The sequence below is a fragment of the Alexandromys fortis genome, unplaced genomic scaffold (genome assembly GCF_014885135.2).
Source record: "Alexandromys fortis isolate MF-2015 unplaced genomic scaffold, M_Fortis_MF-2015_v1.1 scaffold_52, whole genome shotgun sequence".
NCBI classification, from domain to species: domain Eukaryota; kingdom Metazoa; phylum Chordata; class Mammalia; order Rodentia; family Cricetidae; genus Alexandromys; species Alexandromys fortis.
The window spans coordinates 3,545,046-3,568,690 of record NW_026067929.1 but is presented as its reverse complement, the minus strand read 5'-3'; the positions used below and the strand labels follow the sequence as shown (position 1 = coordinate 3,568,690).

Sequence of the window (23,645 nt, the reverse complement as noted above, 5' to 3'; positions counted from 1 at the left end):
TTATCCATATAAAGTTAAACTGTAGAATCAGGAACTGCTTATGTATCATTTCTAATGGCCGGCTTATAAAATATTTGAACAGGGTGGGTCTATTTAATATTTCCTGTGGGAGACCATTTCATTGATATCTCTTTACAGGGTACGAATTATTACAAGTAGGCATGGTGAAGGCAAATCTTTCTCTGTGTTTTTCTTGTAAAGGTACAGTAGAAAAAAAAACTCCTTCACATCAAAACTCAAGTAGCCATCCTTTGGGTAAAAACCCTTCTTTTCCTGTGGATTCTCCTCTGTGGTTTGGTGTTTTCCCCTGATGCTACATGTTGCATTTGAGATTTTTTTTCTTTGAATTCTTCATCTGGCAGAGAAACAACAACAAACTAGAAGCGATCAAAACTCCCCGATGGTAACCCTGCAACAGCAGAATGTGTTCTCCATGTTCCAGCCCCACAAGATGTTGTTTGGCTCTCTTGTGTTTCTGAATTTAGTGTTGTGCTCTAAAACCAAGTTCTCTCTCCTCTCCTCTCCTCCCCTCCCTCCCTCCCTCCCTCCCCCTCCCTCTGTTCCCTCCCTCCTTCTCCCTCTCCCCCTCCCCCCCTCTCTCTGTTTTTAGACCACTACCTCCTGGAATACACATGCATTTTTGAAATTACCCAGGACTGCTTTGAACTCAACCACCACTGTACTCATAAGAGGCAGACACCAGGTGGCCACCAGACCTCTACTCATATTTCATTTCAAAGGCTTAGCAGTGCCTTTCCCATATGAATTTCTTATGATTATCTCAAAGTAAAAAGTCAAAATGAATGTTTTACTCTGGAGTAAGTTTCTAAAATAAGCAAACCTGTGTGTGAAATCACTGTAAAGTGACAAAAAAAATAACTAGTAAGTGTAATAAACATTGCTGAGAGGCCTCCATTCACTGAGGATTTTCAGAGCAGCCTGACCACCAGCCAATCTCCCTCCAGCGGCAGCAGGTGGTGGCGGCCATTCTTTACCAAGATCACATGAAACCAGCCCCTACCGGAGCTCTATTACGCGGACTTATGGGAAATGTAGTTTCAATCATTGTGATGTCACAATCATGGATCGCAATGTCGCCTTCTGATTTCCGATGCGCATTCCACCCTCTGCACTTCCCTCTCCAATTTGGACTCAAGGGTTTTACTACCCTGCTGGGGTTGCATCTCTGAGCGCAGGTTGGTTCGGGGTGCAGGGCAGCCCAGCAGGTCTGAGCGGTAGTGCAGGGGGAGCCTGTAGGTCCATCGTGAAAGGAGTGGGCGCTGGGCCGTGGGAAGAAGGAAGAAGCTCACTTTGGATTTGCTGTTCCTACCTAGGCTGCGCCATCCAGTCAGGATTTAGGTCCCCGCCTGAGACAGGGCAATGGGGTTGGTGCTGGGTCCCCTGATGCTGCAGTCCGCCCGGGATCTCGTTCCGGGACAGGGCGGGCCAGCTGCCAGCCCCCGAGCCACTGCCGGGAGCTCACTTTCCAGCTCGCCCTGGGAAGCCTGCTGCTACCAGCTGACTCTGAATGGCTGTAGTCAGGATTTTCAGCGGTCCAGAGAAGAAAGTGGAGTTTCTGATCCTTACTGCGCTGTATATTTATTTGGTTATAATGAGAGATCTAGGAAGGACGTGCGGACCCTTATTTGACAAAGCCAAGTTCCAGATACGACATGACGATTATTTTACTGGAGCTCCCAAACCTTTGTGCTGTGTTCCATAGCTGGCTACACAGGGAGAGGCGCGATCCATGACCATAGTGAATTTTATCACAGATCTCTGTAAAACTGAACGCAGAGAATGTTCAGTACATAGACGTAGTTTCAGATATCAAGCAGACGTCTCCTTATTACTAGTTGTGCACTAGAATTGGAATGAAATAATGCCTTTATACTGTAGAAAATGATTCCTTTTTTATAGGGTATGTGTTTGTGCGCCCCCTTTAATCTCCCTTGCCAGAGTCTGATCACTTATAAGTCTTTAATATTTAGGACAATATCAATTTGGAGCTCAGGAATTCCTTCCTATTAGATAACAGGATACATAGAAGTTGTGAGAAATATAGAAAATTCTGAAGTTTTTCAAGTAAATATTAAAGTATATGCAGCTGCTATTGTAAATGATAAAAAATGTGAACAATCTCAATGCATAACTGTTCCGTGGAGGAAAAACTAGCGGGCAGGCGTTCGTGTTTACTGCATCCTGAAGATTGTCTGATGGAACAGATTCTCAGGCTGTATCAAAAATAACTAGAGGTGAAAATCTGAAGAAATTTTAACTTCCAAACTTGTAATTTCTGTTCAACCTTTTTGGCCTCTAAGGAAATTTCGAGAACATGCCATTATCTTTGCATTTCTTAAGCATCATATTGTGCAGAGGAAATACTTTAAATTTTTTATAAATTCCTTTTACTCCTTATTAGTTTTTTCATTTCTATCTCAAATCTGATTACTTTGTTATTTTAAATTTTTGTGCCAGGACAGAACATCAGTATTAGCAAGACTGCGGTGGTGCACACCTTTAATCATAGCACTTGAGAGGCAGAGGTAAGTAGATCTCTGAGTTCATGGCCAGTCTGGTCCACAAGAGCTAGTTCCAGGACATGCTCCAAAGCTATGGAGAAACCCTGTCTCAAAAATCCAAAATAAAGAGACATGGTATTTATTAATCTATTTTTTTGATGTTGCTGTTAAGTGGATAACTCTACAGTTTTCTTTCAACATCAGAGGTCTGATAAGGAAAAGTTAGAGCAGAAAGTATAATCCAGATGGCCTCTGTATCAATTAATAAATATTTTAAATGTCATATTCAATGGATCTCTAAGGATTTTGAGGACCATCTATTAAGTATGCCTGAATTTACACAAACTTTCTTTGTATTTACTTCTCTATTTGAAAACATGTATGGAAGACTAAAACTTATTCTCATAAATGAATTACATTTTTCCTGAGTTTAACTACATACTTCTGAGCACATGGAAGAATTGAATCATCTCTAAGGTGACTGACCATTAACTTGTGTGTTTTAATTATCCTTCACAATTTATAATAAGTTAGTAGCTTCTATAAGATGAGGATTTTACAGTTTTATCCCTGTTAAGCTTGAGCCTTAATATTTTGAATTCAAGATCCCTTAGCATTGAACTAAAACATTAAAATGTAATTCTAGTTTGTAAAGACAAAAATGCTAGTCATATTTCTTTAATTTGGTTTCTGCTAGTCTGAGTAGACCTTAGGAATTTAGGCGTCACTCATAAAATATATCTTGTTTTTTTTTTACTTTAAAATTTTAGAAGTCTAGTGTTAACAAAGAAATAAGTGGTTAAACTTATACTTACCAAAGACATAAATTGTTAGACATACATCTCTCAGTCAGCTTTTTGTCAACTTGAGTAATCATTATAATCTTAGTAATTTAATGGTATATACAATCCATTCTAATCTAAAATACATTAGAGACCTGCTGTTGACAGTTTGGTCTATAAAAAAATACAATAAAACCTAAAGTTTTATTGTACTAGGAAGTTTTATAGGTGCTGCGTAGTTGGTTTTATACATCATGGTCATCTCAATCCGAATGATGATGAAGTCATATGGTGTGTGTTCTTCAATTTTAATAAAGATGACTTCTGGGGGGCTGGAGAGATTGCTCAGTGGTTAAGAGCATTGCCTGCTCTTCCAAAGGTCTGGAGTTCAATTCCCAGCAACCACATGGTGGCTCACAACCATCTGTAATGGGGTCTGGTGCCCTCTTCTAGCCTGCAGATATACACACAGACAGAATATTGTATACATAATAAATAAAGATTTTTTTTTAAAAAAAGATGACTTCTGAACACATGATTGTCTTCATCCTGATGAGGTCATCAGTCCAGATGGAAGCAAACCACGTTGCTACTATTTAAAAACTTTTTTTTGCAGTGTTTTGTTATAGTCCTATATTCCTGAACAAGAGTTGAATCATATGTGTAGTATACTGTAGTAAATGAAAATTTCTTATTTTGGGCTGGAGAGATGGCTCAGTGGTTAAGAGCGTTGCCTGCTCTTCCGAAGGTCCTGAGTTCAATTCCTAGCAACCACATGGTGGCTCACAACCATCTGTAAAGAGGTCTGGCACCCTCTTCTGGCCTTCAAGCATACAGACAGGATATTGTATACATAATAAATAAATAAATATTTTTTAAAAAAAAAAAGAAAATCTCTTATTTTGTTTCCTTTGTCTCCCATCCCCATTGTTTACACAAATCATTTACAGGCATTTTTCTCTCCTCTTCCATGGGGTCTCGTTATTTCAGTTCCTATGACAATAAAGTGGAAGAGGTATTGCTCTGAATACTTCATTCTTTGAATCTGAACAAGTATTTCGCTAAGTGTATTAAACACTGTCACAGGATACTGAGAAGAACCTGTATTTATCCCACTCTTTCATTAAAGGTCATGAACCATTTAAATGAGTTCGGGGCCTGAATTTCATGCTCAGGAAGCCAAACATCAGCCCAGACTTGCTGGATCTGATCTGCACCCTCATTGTATGTACCGTTTGTGGTTGTTCCTATGGGCTGAGCAGTACCCTCTCCATCTCCATAGCTCTGTAATGTTTATGTTTGCTGTATCATGATCCTAGCACAGGACACAATGCTTATTTTATCTCAAGATTTTATTATTTGTTGTTGTAATGCTAGTGTCCTTTTATAAGGCGTTGTCTCATCATCTGTAACTGGAGTTGTAAACAGTTGTGAGCAGCCATGAGAATCCTGCCTCCTGAGAATCCTCTCCAGGTCCTTTGGAAGACCAGTCAGTGCTTTTTACTACTAAACCATCTCTCTAGTCTGAACAGTACCCTTCTGGAGATGCACTCACTCTTGATTTTATGGTTCTCATGACTAAAATATCCCTTGGAGTTTTAGAATCTCCTGTCATTCAGTGTCCTTAATGATGAATCCTGTCAACATCACAACAGTGCAGCAGACTTGTTTATGGATATTTTTTCCCTGTGTCAGAAGGGCTTCCAGCTCTCTTCTCACTCTTGGTGACCTTTAGATTTATATCCAGAATACAGATGTCTCCTGTTATTTGTGCTTTTATTGTTGTTTTAATTAGTATAATACATAGTATTTATTCATTTTCTTCATTTCAGGAAATGCTGTCATTCAGGGATGTGGCCATTGATTTCTCTGCAGAGGAATGTGAATTGCTGGACCCTGGTCAGTGGGATTTGTACAAGGATGTGATGTTGGAGAATTTCAGCAACCTTGTGTTCCTGGGTGGGTTGTCCTATGTTTAAATCATTGCTGTCTTTAGGCCCTGACTCTCCTAATCAGGAACTGCAGCTCCAGCGCTGCCAGCAGTGCTTGTGCCACAGGAGCTGCAGCCTGAGGGAGTTCTGTTCCCTCGTGCACCGCCTCTTTCAAGGCTATGAAGGGAACTTGTATAAATCTCTGTCCTTCTAAGGAACTCAAGATTCAGAGGCTGAGGTGGACTTCCTCTCTGCAGAGGGAAAGAATAGCAAATAGCTCACCTCCTCTCCTTGCTGTGTCTATGGGAAAGCTCTCATTCTTCTCCACACCCGGACTTAAAAGCTTTTCTCCACCTGGTTCCTTCCTACCCCTTCGACTGACTAGCTAGTTGCTGACGCAGCATCCTGAGCACAGGTGAATTTTATGTAGTCAAACAGATGTAACATATCTTTCCATCCTTAGTCAAATGTTCCAGGGGATGAACAAAGGTAACACACAATGAAGTAATATTCTACCACATAGGGGAGGGAATCTTCCACGGTGAGCTCTTAACTGTCAGCATCAAACTGGATTTCTTTCTACAGTATCTCAAGGGTGCTTGTGCTTCCAACAATGAAACTTATGGGGTAAATTTTAGGGAAATTAAGGAGAGTATTCATATACCTTACAATAATTCTATTTCTTCTCGTGTTCATAACACCTTCCCTTTGTTTTTAGACGTACCCTTTATATTGGGGGTAATGTCATAAGGGGCCTGAGTGGGAAGCATCCATGTTAAAAAGAATACCACACCCTTTGATTTTAATATTTTTCTTTGTAACTGAGGGACATGATGCTCAGAACCTGCACATCCTCATTTCCTCATATGCATTCTGATGGCCCCGTCAGGAAATTCATTGATTATATCCATTCTTTCCTTATATATACAGTCCTAGACAGGACATGTGATTCCTAGGAGAACACACTAATAATGATGTTCTCTTTTCCCATGAACAGGCCTTGCCTCCTCTAAGCCTTCCCTGATCACATTTTTGGAGCAAGGACAAGGACCTTCAGACAGGAAGAGACAAGGAGCAGCTGCCATGGAAACAGGTGTGTAGGAATGAGGGGACAGAGGCCAGGGTGAGAGGTTTGCAGAAAAGGAGGCTTTATCAGCAACATTAACTCACAATGTTCTGATGGACATATGATTTAAAGGATCTCCTTTTGTAGTTTACTGTGAGAAGGGGATGTTGTTCCTGGAGCTTTGATTCTGTTATGCTTTGTCCTTCTACCATTAGATCAGCCTCTGTTTACAGTAACTGACCAAGCTCTGTAATTTCTATGTAAACAGAGTTTAGTTTTCATAAGTTGGCAGCAGATCCTCATTCACGAGATGTGCATAAATCCTCCTGTCTTCAATCCTTTAAGTATATTATTTAACATTGAAAGGCACAATTTTCTACTTATTCAGCCAAATTTTCATACATTGGAAAACTAAGCATTTAGGATGTCTATGAACTATTAAATTATGTGCCTTCCAACTTGGACTACATTTATACTTTGTGTTCATCTGGACATAAAATTTCTATATGTGTTTAAGTGTCTCATTTAAATTAGCATCATAGTTTGTTTTCTTAATGGTGGATGCTATGCCTTCCCTACATGTTTGACATTGTTTATACTCATTTGTTTCTGTGTTCTATGTTGTCCTGTCTTTGTCTTTCACTTCTATTTATGTAATTTCAACCTATCATAGTGGTTTTAATTACGATGCACTGAATACATCTTTAGAATATTGAATGTAACGTTATTAATATTGAAAAATACAGGTCTGAGCCAATGTTTCTGTTTTTAAAAATAAACATAAATATAGAGAATTTTGCTCAGGTTTCATTCATTTCTCAACTTTTACTCACCAGGAAACAAACACTCTACTGGCAAAGAATGTGACAAAGCCCCTCCTTGGAACTCACAACCTATTAGCCACCAGAAAGTTAATCTAAGAAAGAAGCCATATAAGTGTGAAGAATGTGGCAAGGCCTTTCATGCTCCATCATTACTTTCAATACACAAAATTGTTCATACAGGAGAGAAACCCTACAAGTGTGAAGTATGCGGGAATGCCTTCTATTTTCCATTAAGACTTTATCTACACATGAGAATTCATAGAACAGAAAAACCCTTCAATTGTGAAGCATGTGACAAGGCCTTCAATTATCCATCACAACTGTCTCTACACAGGAAGATTCATACAGGAGAGAAACCCTACCAGTGTGAGGTATGTGGCAAGGCCTTCTGTTTTCCATCAAAACTTTCTCTACACAGTAAAATCCATACAAGAGTGAGACCCTACCAGTGTGAGGTATGTGGAAAGGCCTTCAGTCGTCAGTCACGGTTTTCCAAACACAAAAGGATTCATGCAGGAGAGAAACCCTATGGGTGTGAAGTGTGTGGCAAGGGCTTCAGTCGTCAGTCACGACTTTCTGAACACAAAAGGATTCACACAGGAGAGAAACCCTACGTGTGTCAAGTGTGTGGCAGTGCCTTCCATGCTCTATCATTACTTTCTAAACACAGAATGGTTCACACAGGAGAGAAGCCCTACCAGTGTGATGTATGTGACAAAGCCTTCATAAACCCATCATCACTATCTGTACACAAGAGGGTTCATACTAGCCAGAGACTCTATCTGTGTGAAGTGTGTGGCAAGGCCTTCCATGTTCAGTCCCAACTTTCTGAACACCGGAGAATTCATACAGGTGAGAATCCCTACCAGTGTGAAGTGTGTGGAAAGGCCTTCAATCGTTCATCACGACTTTCTCTACACAAGAAGATTCATTCAGAAGAGAAACCTTATAAATGTGAACTATGTGGCAAAGGCTACAATACTCCATCGGGAATTTCTCTGCACAGGAAGGCTCACACCGGACAGAAACCCTGCAAGTGTGAAGTGTGTACCAAGGCCTTCTATTTCCCATCACAACTTTCAGCACACATGAGAATTCATACAGGTGAGAATCCCCACAAGTGTGAAGTGTGTGGAAAGGCCTTTGATCGCCCATCACGACTTTCTATACACAAGAAGATTCATTCAGGAGAAAAGCCCTTCAAGTGTAAAGTATGTGGCAAATCCTACAGTAGTCGATCAGGACTTTATTCGCACAAGAGTATTCATTCAGGGGAGATACCCTTCAAGTGTGAACTATGTGGCAAACCCTACAGGAGTCCATCCGGACTTTATTCACACAAGAGGACTCATACAGGAGAGAAACCTTAGAAATTGGAAGTGTGTGTCAAGATCCTGTACTGCACCTTTACTTAAAGTACATGAGCGAATTTATACAGGCAAGAAACCACACAGAGTTGTAGCAAGGCTTCTATGTTCCATCATGACTTTCTGTATACAAGAGCATTCACATGAGAGAAACGCTACAACTGAGAAGTATGTGGCAAAGCCTTCCATTTATCATCATTACTTTCAAAATGCAAGAACTCTTTCATATTTGAGAGAAACCCTACAAGTGTTAAATATGTGGCAATGTCTTTAAAACTTCATGGATTCTTTCTCATTTTTAATAATCCATTCTAGAAACAAACCCTACTCTGAAAAATGTGAAAAGGCCTTGTGTAAAAAGTCATATTTAACTCAGCACAAATTATCTCACACTTGGGAGAAAACCACAAGTGCAAGGAATGTGGAAAAGACTTTAGAACTTAAACACACGTTCTCAACACCAGGCTTTTCATATTAGAGAGGAACATTAGGAGTGTGGAGAATGGCAAGGTCCTCCTTGAGCCTTCTGGTCTTAAACAACATCAAAGAATTGATTTGTGAGAGAAACCCTGTGAAGAATGAGCAAAGATTTTTTGTACTTTCTAAGACTTGAATCACCTGATCATTCATACTGGAGAGAAATGTCATTATTGTCATCAATTTTGAAAACACTTTTTATGAGCTTTCTAGTGTTTCTCAAGACAAAAGTATTTCAAACTTCAGTGAAATAATACAAGTGCCAAAATGTTCATAAAATGTTTTCTTATTTCTTAAAACTCTATAAGATAACATAATATATTCTAGATAAAAATCCTTCAATTAGGTGGGATATCCTAATTCTAAGTGGAAAATCCGGGAAACAGAGATAGAAAGAGAAAGTAGGGAGAGTCAAGGTGAAGCCATGTGACTGCCAAAAGAGAATGATGCCAGAATATTGCCAGTTAATCACAGCCTCGTGGTCATACACAGATTAATAGGAATTGGATAATTTAAGATGTAAGAGCTATCTAGGATTATGAGCCGTTGGCCAAACATGCTGTAATTAGTATAGTTTCTCTGTGATTTTTCCTGTCTGTGTTTCCAGGAAGTGAAAGCACAGTCTCTGTTTTCATACCTAACTCAGGATGAAATAATTCACACTGGAGAAAAGCCTTACAAAGATCTAGAATGGCAAACCTCTCAACTGTACCTGAAACCTTATCAAAGAATTCATTCTGGAGAGAAACCCTACACGTGTAAAGACTGTGGCAAAGACTTTAGAGCTTACACGTGACATTCTCAACAGCAGACTTTTCATATTGAAGAGGAAGAGTATGACTGGAGAATGGCAAGGTCATTCACCAGCTTTCTGGATTTAAACAACATCTAACAATTCTTGTCAGAGAAGCCCCGTGAATTGTGTGCTGTGGCATTTTTATACTTGTAAAGAAATTCTGAAACACCTGATAATTCATACTGGAGAGAAATGGCACTAATGTTGTAAATTTTAAAAACCCTTTCATAAGCTTTGAGCACTTCTCAAGACATGGTAGTTCAAACTTCAGTGAAATGATGCAAATTTCAAAATATTCATGAATTGCTTATGCTTCTTCAGATCCTAAAAGATATCAAAAATATTCTGGATCAAAACCATACCAATAGTGTGAATGTGATAATGCCTTTGGAATCATTCAGACCTTACCCAAGATGAAAGAATCCATAGTACAAGGAAGGAATATGCTTGTGAAAAATACAGTGACATATGTTACCATTCAACCAACATCTGACCTCCTTAGTATCTATTTTAGATGGACACAACACAGCAGTGAATGGTGAACCAGTGCCTTTAAGGACTCCTCATACCTTCAACCAGTGATCCTCAACCTTCCTAAAGTTGACATCCTTTAATACATTTGTATCCCAACCTTAAAATTGTTTTCTTGTCTACACCTAACTCTTTGATACTGTTAAGAATCAGAGTGTAAATATCTTTGTATCTGATGGTTTTAGGTGACCCTTCTGAGAAAATGTTTTGACCCCCAAATGGGTAATTACCCACAGGTTAAGGACTGCTGTCGTAAACAAAGAAAAATGTTCATACTAAGTAACAACCATAGAATTTGAGGAATCGAGAAAAGACTTATTTTCAGCCACATAAGACTGATATTTCCGGGTTCTAGTGGCCCTGCATGTGCATAGAAGCCCTCAGGCAGAAGTGCCTAATGCCCCCCCAGGGATGTTATAGGGCTCCTGCATGACCCATGTGTAGGTGGATCCACGTATGACACAGGTAAGCCTTTGCACACATGTGTGAGCCCCGTCATCTGCATATGACAGCCACATCAACTCCCTGTGCACGTGCGCTAGACAGCTTTTAAAAGATGGATGCGCCATCTTCCTCTCTCTTTCTCTGCACACTGACTTCCCCTGGCCTGTGTACGTCCCCTCTAATAAACTCCTAAGCGGATTTCTTGCATGGCTCCAGGAAATGTCATTGGTACTGTAAAAAAAAGCTATTACCCTAGGCAAAAACTAATTCAGGCCTTTGCTGTTCCTTCTACAAAAAAGTCCTTCCTAGGACTAGCTAGCCATTATTCAGGCCTGAGCTCTTCACCTCCCAGATTTAACTCATCCTTTTTCCCTCTATGTAACAGAAGGAGAGATATGTCCTTGGGGTCTTAGGACATCAGCTGAGACTTCCCTTTGCACCTGTAGCATACCTGTCAAAGAAGCTGGACCTCACTACTCAAGGCTGGGCACCCTGCATATGTGCTTTAGTGGCTGCTGAGCTTCTGGTTCATGAGTCAAAGAAACTAACCTTTGGGTCACACACCACTGTCTTCTCCCACCATAATCTTTCCCATCTGTTCACTTACAAAGGTTTACAAACCTTACCTCCTTCCTGAGTTCTTTCCTCAAGGTGGAGGCAAAGGCACGCCCTGCCCATGCCACTAATCAGCAGGCTGAATTAATAGCCCTTATCCCTACCTTCCAGTTAGCAAAGGGACAATCTTTAAGTGTTTACACAGGCTCCAAATATGCCTTTCATATCCTCTGGTCAACACAGCTATCTGGAAGGAGTGTGGGCTTTTTATGACAAAAGGAGGATCCATAACTAACTCAGGTTACATTATGGACTTGTTAAAAGCCTCCCATCTCCCTAAAGCTCCATTATTTCCAAGGGAAATAACCAGGGTGACCAAGGAGCTAGTGTAATGGTAAAAGTAAAATGCTGCAGATCCCAGAGTGGCAACAGTGGGCAGTGGGCCATGAGACCACACTGCAGGTCCCCTGAAGTGGCAGCAGACAGCGTGCAGCTTATCCTGAGAGCCACCACTCCCAGGCAGGGATGATGTAGTTCCCTGAGTAGCTGCAGCTGGCCACGAGTCCCAGGCAGGGAACCACATGTTGGGTAAAAGACCTCAATAGGGCAGCCATTCCCATGAGGAGAGACAAACAGATGGGCATGCTATAAGATCATGCCACAAGTCTCTGAAGGCAGCTAGTCCCAGGTAGAGAGCCACGCGGTGGGCAAGAAACAGAGACATAGATAGGCATGCCATGCAGAGTGATATTGTATATTTATTTAGTGGGTTATAAAGGGAAAGGCGGAGAAGAACAGAGAGAGAGAAGGGGAGAAGGGAGAGACAGAAGCTGCCTCTTTCAGGGGGAGACAGAAAAGGAAAGGACTCAAGCTGGAAGCTGAAGATCAGCTTGCCTCAGCAGATGGGGGAGGGAGTGAGTGTGGGTTGTCTCTTAAAGGGACAGAGCAGACCATTATATTCCCATCTCAGTTTTATAATAAAAAAACTGAAGGTTAGGCACAACAGGTTAAAGGAATTGGGGCAGCAGATTCTCAAGACTGCTTCCTGCTTATTTGTGGGTGTCATCTTGGGGTGGGACCTGAGAAAGCTGGGTGCTGGTCACATCCTGGCATAGCTGGTCCGTTTGTTCCTGTCCAATGTTTGTAGTATAGAAATGTATGGTGTCTTTTACACCTGTTTAAGGTATTGTCAGAACAGAGGTCAAAGTTAAGTTTAGGAAAAAAAATTTAGGACCAGTGAATTAAAGTGGGTGTATCTAACCTGTTTACGGTGGATCCTTCAATTTGGCTCCCTGGAACTCACAAGAATTTTTCAGTTTGTGAAAACAAAAGTTTTAAACAGCAGCATATTTATATTAGAATGACTGTAACCGAAACTTTTGCACAATGAAAAGTATTTTTAAGACTAAAGAAGGCAGTGTGGGAGAGAAACTTGATAACTTGTATTTGTCCTCACACTTTTATTCCTTACAGGTCTTTTATTTGTATTTTGTTGAAATTTGTTTGGTGAGGTTGTCCTTTTAAACTGACAAAACCTCTCAGCTGTCAAACTGCATCAGAGATCTTTTAGAAGGATAAAATTTTACTTGAGTTCTTGATTAAACAACAACAGAGAATTTACTTGTATGGGACCTTCAGCTACTCCTCAGAATCCTCCATGGTTGCTGAAAGTCATATTTGCCTTTTGCTTTGAAGCACAGAACCTGTCAGGCTCCAGAAAATCCTGCGGGCTAAGAAATCTGTAGGAAGACAATCCTGCCTTGACCTGAGCAGCTTTGCTGTTGATTCCAGTGATTCTGTCCACTTCTGGAGATCTTCAGTTTACGTGAAAAGCAGTTTTGCCTAGTAGTTAGCATTTGGCCTTTGACCCAAATTGTGGGTGGATGTTGTTCTGTGCCCATTTGTCTTCTGTCTTCTTTGGAGGAAATAGAATGCTACTGCTGGGAGCCAACCTGTCTCTTTTTGTGATGAAGTCTTTTAATAATTAAATATTTAAATACCATATTCCTGAGATCTCCGAGCAGTTGAGGGCTGTTTACCAGTTATAGATAAGTTATAATTCCAGTATAGAATCTGCCTGAGGAGCTGGGTCCAAGCTTAACTGTACTGGCTCTCAACTTAGCAGGTAAGATTTACACTCGTAAAAAAAATAGAAAGAAAAAAACAGAAACCAAGGAACAAAACAGGTAGTCAAGGCTGGAGAGATGGCTCAGTGGTTAAGAGCATTGCCTGCTCTTCCAAAGGTCCTGAGTTCAATTCCCAGCAACCACATGGTGGCTCACAACCATCTGTAAAGAGGTCTGGCCCTCAGGCATACAGACAAAATATTGTATACTAAATAAATAAACAAACAAACAAACAAAACAGGTAGTCAATTAGGACAAGACCAGACATCAGCACCTAGAATAATAATCTTCCCAATACCAGGTGTCAAATGTCTGCTCAAAAGCACAATGAATAACAGCCATTACAATATGTCTCCACTATAGCAGCAAATCTACCACAACAGGCCCTGAATAGAGGTGAGGCACAAATAAAAGACCTTAAAATAACCTTTATGCATATGATAAGGTCCTTAAAGAAAAAAACAAAGAAATTCCTTAAAGAAAGAAAAGAAACAAAAACCTGGTGGCTTCAAACTGTGGAGCTACTTGGCTGTGCTGACTGGCTGGCTTTCCTCTGCCAGCAGGGCCCTCCTGTTGAAGAACACGCACTACATGTTAAAGCATGAAGACATGTTTACTCCCAATGTTATGGACCTACCACCCCTTCATCCTGCTTTCCAGCTCAACTCAGGGGAGAAAGCTTCCTCAAAAACTCTCCAAACATCTGCCTGGGGAGAAGGGAGTCAGGCTCCTAAGTTGCCTCAGTTAAGTGGAGGGTCCCTCTGTGTGCCCTGCTGGAGTTGTGTTTTCTCAGCCCTAATAATACCGCTTCTTTTCCCTGGTGTGGTTGGGATTCTCCCAGTGCTACACGTCTCCATCTGGCGGGAAAACAGAAAACCAAAACAGAATACGACCCCCAGACTGCGACATTGCAACAGCAGAAAATGCTCTCCATATTCAGCCCCACAAGATTTTGTTCTGTTCTGTAGCTCTTTTTAGCACTGTACACAAAAATCAAGGTCCTGCTGACTTCATGGAGCCTGACCCATCACCCAGCTACCTCCTATTCCTTTTTCTTCTTTTCATTTCAATATAAGACTGTATTCCTGAGAGACAGCGCCGGGGCAAGCGAGAGCCGGACGGGCACTGGGCGACTCTGTGCCTCGCGGACGAAAATCAACTAAACATGGGCAAAGGAGATCCTAAGAAGCCGAGAAGCAAAATGTCCTCGTATGCATTCTTTGTGCAAACCTGCCAAGAGGAACCCAAGAAGAAGCACCCGGATGCTTCTGTCAACTTCTCAGAGCACTCCAAGTTCAGAGTGCTCAGAAAGGTGTAAGACCATGTCTGCTAAAGAAAAGGGGAAATTTGAAGACATGGCCAAGGCTGACAAGGCTCGTTATAAAAGAGAAATGAAAACCTACATCCCCCCCAAAGGGGAGACCAAAAAGAAGTTCAAGGACCCCAATGCACCCAAGAGGCCTCCTTCGGCCTTCTTCTTGTTCTGTTCTGAGTATCGCCCCCAAATCAAAGGAGAACACCCTGGCTTATCCATTTGTGATGTTGCAAAGAAACTGGGAGAGATGTGGAACAACACTGCTGCAGATGACAAGCAGCCCGTCGGAAAGAAGGCTGCCAAGCTGAAGGAGAAGTACGAAAAGGATATTGCTGCTTACAGAGCTAAAGGAAAACCCGATGCAGCGAAAAAGGGGGTGGTCAAGGCGGAAAAGAGCAAGAAAAAGAAGGAAGAGGAAGATGATGAGGAAGACGAAGAGGATGAAGAGGAGGAGGAGGAAGAAGAGGAAAATGAAGATGAGGAAGAAGATGATGATAATGAATAAGTTGGTTCTAGCGCAGTTTTTTTTTCTTGTCTATAAAGCATTTAACCCCCCTGTACACAACTCACTCCTTTTAAAGAAAAAATTGAAATGTAAGGCTGTGTAAGATTTGTTTTTAAACTGTACAGTGTCTTTTTTTGTATAGTTAACACACTACCGAATGTGTCTTTAGATAGCCCTGTCCTAGTGGTATTTTCAATAGCCACTAACCTTGCCTGTTACAGTCTGGGGGTTGTAAATTGGCATGGAAATTTAAAGCAGGTTCTTGTTGGTGCACAGCACAAATTAGTTATATATGGGGACAGTAGTTTTTTTTTGTTTTTGGTTTTATTTTCATCTTCAGTTGTCTCTGATGCAGCTTATACGAAGATAATTGTTGTTATGTTAACTGAATACCACTCTGTAATTGCAAAAAAAAATTGCAGCTGTTTTGTTGACATTCTGAATGCTTCTAAGTAAATACAATTTTTTTTTTTATTAAAAAAAGACTGTATTCCTTCCTCCCTTCCTCCTTCCTCCCTCCCTTCCTCCTTTCTTTGTGTTTCTCTCTATCTTTGTTTTTCTTTCTTCGTCTTGCTTTGTTTTGTTTTGTTTTTTAACACAGGATTCCTCTGTGTATCCCTGGTGGTCCTAGAACTCGCACTGCTCTCAGCCTGGCCTTGACTTAGAAGATCCACATTTCTGCTGAAATTAACATTTGTACACACAACCACCTTGCTTAAATTGCCCAGACCGGTTTTGAACTCACTCTCTAGATTGGGCACCCTTGGAGCTGTGGTCCCTGAGCCTCTCTCTGCTCATATTTCGTTTCAAAGGCTTAGCAGTAACTTTCCCATGGGAGATTCTTGTAATTGTCTCAAAGTAAAAAGAGTCTAAATGAATGTTTTACTCTGGAGTAAGTTTCTATACCAAGCAGACCTGTGTGTGAAATCACAGTAAAGTGACAAAAATAACTAATAGATGTAATAAACAGAACTGTAAGGTCTCCACTCACATCCAAACACCTCAGTTTGCATTCTGAAGATTTTAAGAGCATCCTGACTCCCTGTGTGTCTTCCTCTACCAATGGTGATCAATCAGGTCGCTTGTTTCAAGTCTTTCCCAAGGTCACGTGCTCCCAGCGACTGCCTGAATCTTTATTACACAGACTTATGGGAAATGTAGTTTCACATATTGTGACGTCACAAGCAAGGATCGCTGTAATGCTTTCTGACTCCCTTCTTTGCAGTTTACACTCTCACGCGCTTCTCTCTCCAATTTGGACTCAAGTGTTTTACTACCCTGCTGGGGTTGCATCTCTGAGCTCAGGTTGGTTGAGGGTGCAGAGCAGCCCAACAGGTCTGAGGGATCGTGCAGGGGGAGCCTGTAGGTCCATCGTGGAAGGAGTGGGCACCGGGCCGTGGGAAACAGGAAGAAGCTCACTTTGGAGGTGCTGTTCAGACCTAGGTTGCGCCAGGATTTAGGTCCGCGCTAGGGAGAGGGCGATGGGGTCGGTGCTGGGTCTCCTGCTGCTCCAGTCGTCCCGGGATCTCGCTCCCGGACCGGGCGGGTAAGCTGCCGGCCCCCGAGGCTGTGCAGGGAGCTCACTGTTCAGTTCCTCCGGGGAAGCCTGCTGCTACCAGCGGACTCACTCTGCATGGCTGTAGTCAGGATTCTCATTGGTCTAGAGAAGAAAGGGGAGTTTCTGGTCCCTACTGCACTGTATTAATATTTGGTTATAATGAGAGACCTAGGAAGGACATGCTTAGTGTTATTTGACAAAGTGAAGTTCCAGATACGACACGACGTTTATTTTACTGGAGCTCCCAAATCTTTGTACTGTGTTCCATAGCTGACTAGTCAGGGAGAGGAGCTATCCATGCCCCTAGTGAATTTTATCAGATCGCTGCAAAATTTACCGCAGAGAAGGGTCCGTACATGCACATAGTTTCAGACATCAAGCTAACGTCTCTTTAGTACTAGTTGTGCACTAGAAGCTTGGAATAAAATAATGCCTTTAAATGTAGAAAATGATTCCATTAATGGGGGTAGGTGTTTGTGAGCCCCCTTTAATCTCCTTCCTTGCCAGTGTCTGATCACTAATAAGTGTTCAAAATTTAGGACAATTTCAATTTGGAGTTCAGGCATTCTCTCCTATTATGTAATAGGATGCATAGAAGTTGTGAAAAAAAATTCTAAAGTAGAAAATAGCTTTTCAAGTAAACACTAAATTATATATCCAACTGATATTATAAATGATAAAAAAAATGTGAACAGTCTCAAAGTGTAGCTATTCTGTGGAGGAAAACTAGCTGGCAGGCGTTCGTGTTTACTACATCCTGAAGATACTCTGATAGAACAGATTCTCAGAGGTGAAAATCTGAAGATAATATAACTTCTAATAGTTGTAATTTCTTTTCAACCTCTTTGGCCTCTAAGGAAATTTGGAAAACATGGCCTTGTCTCTGCATTTTTTATTTTTAGCCCGTCCTATTACCCAGAGGAAAGATTTTAAATTTTTTGTAGATTCATTTTATTATTCATTAGTTTTTTAATCACAGGCCTGATTACACTGTTATTTTAAAATTTTGTTCCATAAAAGAACACCAGTATTACATTTTAGCAATTAAAGGCATCATATTTATTTATTTGTTTTGTTAGTGTTGCTGCTAAATGGATAAATCTCCAGTTTCCCATCAATCTGAGAAGGAGAAGTTAAAGCAGGAAGTGGAATCCAGATGGTCCTTGTCAATTATTAAATATTTTAAATGCTATATTCCTTATGTCTCTAATGATTTTGAGGGCCATCTATAAAGTATTCCTAATTTTAAATAAACATTCTGTGTAGTTACTTACTTCTCTATGTGAAAACAGGTATAGAAGACTACACCTTGTTCTCATAAATGAATTGCTTTTGTGCTGAGCTTGACTACAAACATGGTTTGGATTACATGGAAGAAATGAGTCATTTATAATGTGACTTGCTATTAACTTGTTTGTTTTAATTATCTTTCACAACTTATAATAAGTTAGTAGCTTCAATGAGATGAGGATTTTAGTTTTATCCCTGTTAAACTTGAGCCTTAAAATTTTGAATTGACAGCACTCGGGAGGCAGAGGCAGGCGGATCTCTGTGAGTTCGAGACCAGCCTGGTCTACAAGAGCTAGTTCCAGGACAGGCTCCAAAACCACAGAGAAACCCTGTCTTGAAACCGCCCCCCCCAAAAAAAATTATTTTAAAACACAGGCACCTAATTTCAGCAGAAGGGACGCTTGTAAGATCCTCTGCATTGCACGTTTAGAGGCAAACACGCATTTTCTACGCTCTGTAGACTTCTCCATTTGGAGCTCAGTTAAGGGAAAGAGGAAGGGAGAGGAAAGCTAGGCAACAGAGGAGTTAAAGTGGGTTCTGAGGAGGAGCTTCAGGCAGCGGAATTTGAGTGTCTGTGTTGAGTTCTTCCTGATTCAGCCTTCCCGNAAAAAAAAAAAAAAAAAAAAAATTTTGAATTGAAGATCCCTTACCATGGAACTAAGACTTTGAATAAAACCAAAGATTCTAGTCATATATTTTTAAGAATATTCATATATTCTGCTAGCCTGAATAGACCTTAGGAACTTAAACCTTATTAATCATACATGTTTTGATTTTTTTTATTTTAAAAACTTTAGAAGTCTAGCGTTAACAACAAAATAACTTACAGTTAACAAAGACACAAATTTTTAAACATGTGTATATCAGTCAGTTTTTGGTTAGCTTAATGTATCTTTATAACCTTAGGAATTTAATGATATATAGAAATCTATTCTAATCTAAAATACAGTAGAGACCTGCTGTTGACAGCTTAGGCTACAAATAAAATACAATTAAATCATGTACTAGTCAGGTTTATAGGCACTCCTTAGTTGGCTTTATCCATCATAGTCATCTTAACCCAAATGATGGTGAGGTCACATGGCAGGTGTTCTTCAATCTTTCTAAAGATGGCTGCTACGTCCATGGTTGTTTTTATCCTGATGGGGTCATTACTCAAGATGGAGGCAAGCCATGCGGCTACTCTTTGAAACGTCTATATTCTGCAGTGTTACGTAATAGACCTATCTTCTTAAACGAGAGTTGAATCATATTTGTAGTGTACCGTAGTAAATGAAAATTTCCTAGTAATAGATTTAACTATTAGCCTGTTTTTACAAGCGTCAAGCTGAATTTTTGATACGTTTTTTTCACCATACCTAATGAATTTATTAATCCTGAAATTAAGAATTTATAGAGAACAGATATGCTTCTATGCTTCATGTGATAATTTACATATAAGGTTAATCAAAATATTCAATGGTTGGAAAATACTTTTAAAAAGTTTATTGATAATAGCAACTTTATACTGTTGAGTTTTACAACCCAGGAATAAGTAAAGTATTTTCTATGGAGTATGTGGAATTTTATATAAAACTTAGGCCCCCCTGTTCTTTCGAAAATCCATTTATAAAAGCATTAAAAGTAATCTCTATAAGATTTTTAGCTGTAATTTTAGGCAAAACCTATGGAGTGTTTTTTTTTAAAAGGTATCCTTTGGATAGTGATTGTCTTAGTGACTGTTTCTGTGCTGTGAGTAGACTCCATGACCATGGCAATTCTTATAAAGGAAAACATTTATTTGGGGTGAGCTTATAGTTCAGACATGTTAGTCCATTATCATCACGGTGGGTGGCATGCAGACAGACATGGTGCTGGAGAAGGAGCTGAGAGTTCTGCATCGTGATCCAAAGGCAGCAAGAATTGGGTTTGGCTTGAGCATGTATGAGACCTCAAAGCCTGACTCCACAGTGACATACTAACAATGCCACTTCCCATGGGCCAAGCATTCAAACATAAGAATTCATGGGGGCCATACCTATTCAAACTACCACAGTGATTATAGATCCTGAGTAAGATGATACTGCTACCTGCCAATTAGTACACAACAAATGCCCATCCTGCATTTTATTTAGTGGTGTGATAATCACTGAGGTTCTTTACCAATAAGGGATTATATCTATAAACTATCCAACCACATTACTTAACCTGCTAATAACCTGTTCTGTTTCGGGTGTTATTATTGTTAGAAACAATCATTAAGAGGAGCCTCTCCACCTGCGAAAAGAATTCCAATCAGATCAGATTAGACCAAAGCAAAGACACCCACGTTTAATAAATGCAGCACTTGCAGGTGGCCCGGAAAGCAAGGGGGGCGGATAGGAGGACAGGACACACAAACATCTGCTCCAGGCTTCTTAGTGGATAAACATCAGTCATTTCCTTCAAGCTGTGCCTTCTGTATCATTCCTTTCGTCCTTTCGTCAGGGCATCTGAAAAAGTTGAGGCAGTGTAAGTCCCCACAGTGACTAAATTTATTGCTAAATTTACTAATTAGAAATTTGTTAAAAATATTCATAATTCCATTTTGTCTACAAATTTTTCATTTATTGTTCTGCCTCTTGTGGCAGAAAATCAAGTCCCTTGGCACAGACATTTGCATCACTCTGTGCATGCCCAGGAAGCCAAACCTCAGCCCAGACTTGCTGGATCAGATCTGCACCCTCATTGTATATACCGTTTGTGGTTGTTCATATGGGCTGAGCAGTACCCTCTCCATGACCATGGCTCTCTAACATGAGAAATGTATGTTATGTTTGGTGTATAATGATATTAGCATGGGACAAAAATGCTTATTTTATTTCAAGATTTTTATTATTTATTTATCCATGTTGTGTGCCTGGTTGTAATGCTAGTATCCTTGTAAAAGGGATTGTCTCATCCTCTGGAACTGTATTTACAAACAGTTGTGAGCAGCCATGTGGCTGCTGGGAATCCTCCCGAGGTCCTTTGGAAGAGCAGTCAGTGCTTTTTAGTACTAAACAATCTTTCCAGCCTTAACACTCCTCTTCTGGAGATACAATCACTCTCCAGTTTATGGTTCTTAAAAGTGAAATTTTCATTGTAGTTTCAGGGTCTTCTGTCATTCACTGTTCTTAATAATGAATCCTGTGCAACATCACAATACTACATAGGACATATTTTAGGGATTTTTTTTACCTATACCAGAAGGGCTTCCGGCTCTCTTCTCACTCTTGGTGACCTTTAGATTTATATCCAGAATACAGATACCTCTCGTAATTTGTGTTTTTCTTCCTGTTTTAATTAGTATAATACATAGTATTTATTCATTTTCTTCATTTCAGGAAATGCTGTCTTTCAGGGATGTGGCCATTGATTTCTCTGCAGAGGAGTGTGAATTGCTGGACCCTGATCAGTGGACTTTGTACAAGGATGTGATGTTGGAGAATTTCAGCAACCTTGTGTTCCTGGGTGGGTTGTCCTATGTTTAAATCATTGCTGTCTTTAGGCCCTGACTCTCCTAATCAGGAACTGCAGCTCCAGCGCTGCCAGCAGTGCTTGTGCCACAGGAGCTGCAGCCTGAGGGAGTTCTGTTCCCTCGTGCCCCGCCTCTTTCAAAGCTATGAAGGGAACTTGTATAAATCTCTGTCCTTCTAAGAAACTCAAGATTCAGAAGCTGAGGTGGACTTCCCCTCTGCGGAGGGAAAGAATAAATAGCTCACCTCCTCTCCTTGCTGTGTCTATGGGAAAGCTCTCATTCTTCTCCACACCCGGACTTAAAAGCTTTTCTCCACCTGGTTCCTTCCAACCTCTTTTAGTCAGCTCGTTGCTGACGCAGCTTCCTGAGCACAGGTGAATTTTATTTAGTCAAACAAATGTAACATATCTTTCCATCTTTAGTCAAATGTTCCAGGGGATGAACAAAAGTAACACAAAATGAAGTAATATTCTACCACATAGGGGAGGGAAACTTCCATGGTGAACTCTTAATTAACGTTCAACATAAAACTTGATTTCTTTCTACAGTATCTCAAGGGTGCTTGTGCTTCAAACAATGAAACTTATGGGGCAAATTTTAGGGAACTTAAGGAGAGTATTCATATGCCTTACAATGATTTTATTTCTTCTCGTGTTCGTAACACCTTCCCTTTGTTTTTAGACGTACCCTTTATATTGGGGGTAATGTCATAAGGGGCCTGAGTGGGAAGCATCCATGTTAAAAAGAATACCACACCCTTTGATTTTAGTATTTTTCTTTGTAACTGTGGAGCATGAAGCTCAGGACCTGCACATCCTCATTTCCTCCTAAGTAAGCATTCTGATGGCCCTGTCAGGAAATTCATGAAGAACTAATCCTCTATAATCATTGACTATATCCTCTCCTTCCTTATATATACAGTCCTAGAGAGGACTCGTGATCCCAGAACACACTAATAATGATGTTCTCTTTTCCCATAAACAGGACTTGCCTCCTCTAAGCCATACCTGGTCACATTTCTGGAGCAAGGACGAGGACCTTCAGACATGAAGAGACTAAGAGCAGCTGCCATGGAAACAGGTGTGTAGGAATGAGGGGACAGAGGTCAGGGTGAGAGGCCAGAGATCCAGCAGAAAGCCAGGCTCTATCAGCAACATTAACTCACAATGTTCTGATAGACATACAGTTTTTTTAATTTATTCATTTATTAAAGATTTCTGTCTCTTCCCCGCCACCGCCTCCCATTTCCCTCCCCCTCCCCCAATCAAGTCCCCCTCCCTCGTCAGCCCAAAGAGCAATCAGGGTTCCCTGCCTTGTGGGAAGTCCAAGGACCACCCACCTCCATCCAGGTCTAGTAAGGTGAGCATCCAAACTGCCTAGGCTCCCACAAAGCCGGTACGTGCAGTAGGATCAAAAACCCATTGCCATTTTTCTTGAGTTCTCAGTAGTCCTCATTGGACATACAGTTTTAAGGATTTCGTTTGTGTTCTGCTGTGAGAAGAGGATGTTTATGATGCATTGATTCTGTCATGCTCTGTCCTGCCGTCAGGTCAGCTTCTGTTTATAGTAAATAAGTTCTGTAATTTCTAGCTAAACATGATTTATTTTTCATAAGTTAGTCAATAGATTCTCATTCATGAAATTTGCATAAATCCTTCTGTCTTTAGTCCTTGAAATATATTATTTAATATTGAAATACACAGTTTTCTAGTTATGCAGCTGAATTTTCATACCTTTCAAGATTAAATGTCTACCCATCTAACATATATGAAGTTTTAAATTATGTGTCTTCCCACTTGGACTACTTTTATACTTTGTGGTCATCTGGACATAAAATTTCTGTATGTATTTATGTGACTCATTTAAAATACCATCATAGTTTTGTTTGCTTAATGGTTGACATTAATATGTTCCTTATATGTTTGACATTGATGGAAATTCATTTGTTCCTATGTTCTATATTGTCATGATTTGTCTTTAACTACTAGTTACATAATTTTAATCTATCATGGTGCTTTTAATTCGGCTCCACTGAATTCAGCTTTAGAAATTTGAATGTAATATTATTTATATTGAAA

At 40.3% G+C, this 23,645-nt stretch overlaps 1 protein-coding gene and 2 pseudogenes across 1 annotated transcript; all 3 read left to right on the top strand.

Moving 5' to 3' along the window:
- The window catches only part of LOC126503283 (zinc finger protein 728-like), a 46,841-nt pseudogene that overhangs the window by 21,568 nt on the left and 1,628 nt on the right, over positions 1-23,645 (top strand).
- Positions 4,439-14,576, top strand: LOC126503278 (zinc finger protein 728-like). The gene is made up of 4 exons (XM_050144842.1): positions 4,439-4,528; positions 5,137-5,263; positions 6,233-6,328; positions 7,138-14,576. The coding sequence occupies exons 1-4, from the start codon at positions 4,472-4,474 to the stop codon at positions 8,493-8,495; spliced, it is 1,638 nt and encodes a 545-aa protein (XP_050000799.1). The 5' UTR covers positions 4,439-4,471; the 3' UTR covers positions 8,496-14,576.
- LOC126503286 (high mobility group protein B1-like) lies at positions 14,500-15,971 on the top strand (annotated as a pseudogene).

Coding starts and splice junctions, on each gene's coding strand:
- LOC126503278 (XM_050144842.1), top strand. CDS start 4,472: ATGCTCAGGAAGCCAAACATCAGCCCAGACTTGCTGGATCTGATCTGC. Junction 4,529..5,136: donor ATCTGATCTGCACCCTCATT/GTATGTACCGTT, acceptor TCTTCATTTCAG/GAAATGCTGTCATTCAGGGA. Junction 5,264..6,232: donor CAGCAACCTTGTGTTCCTGG/GTGGGTTGTCCT, acceptor TCCCATGAACAG/GCCTTGCCTCCTCTAAGCCT.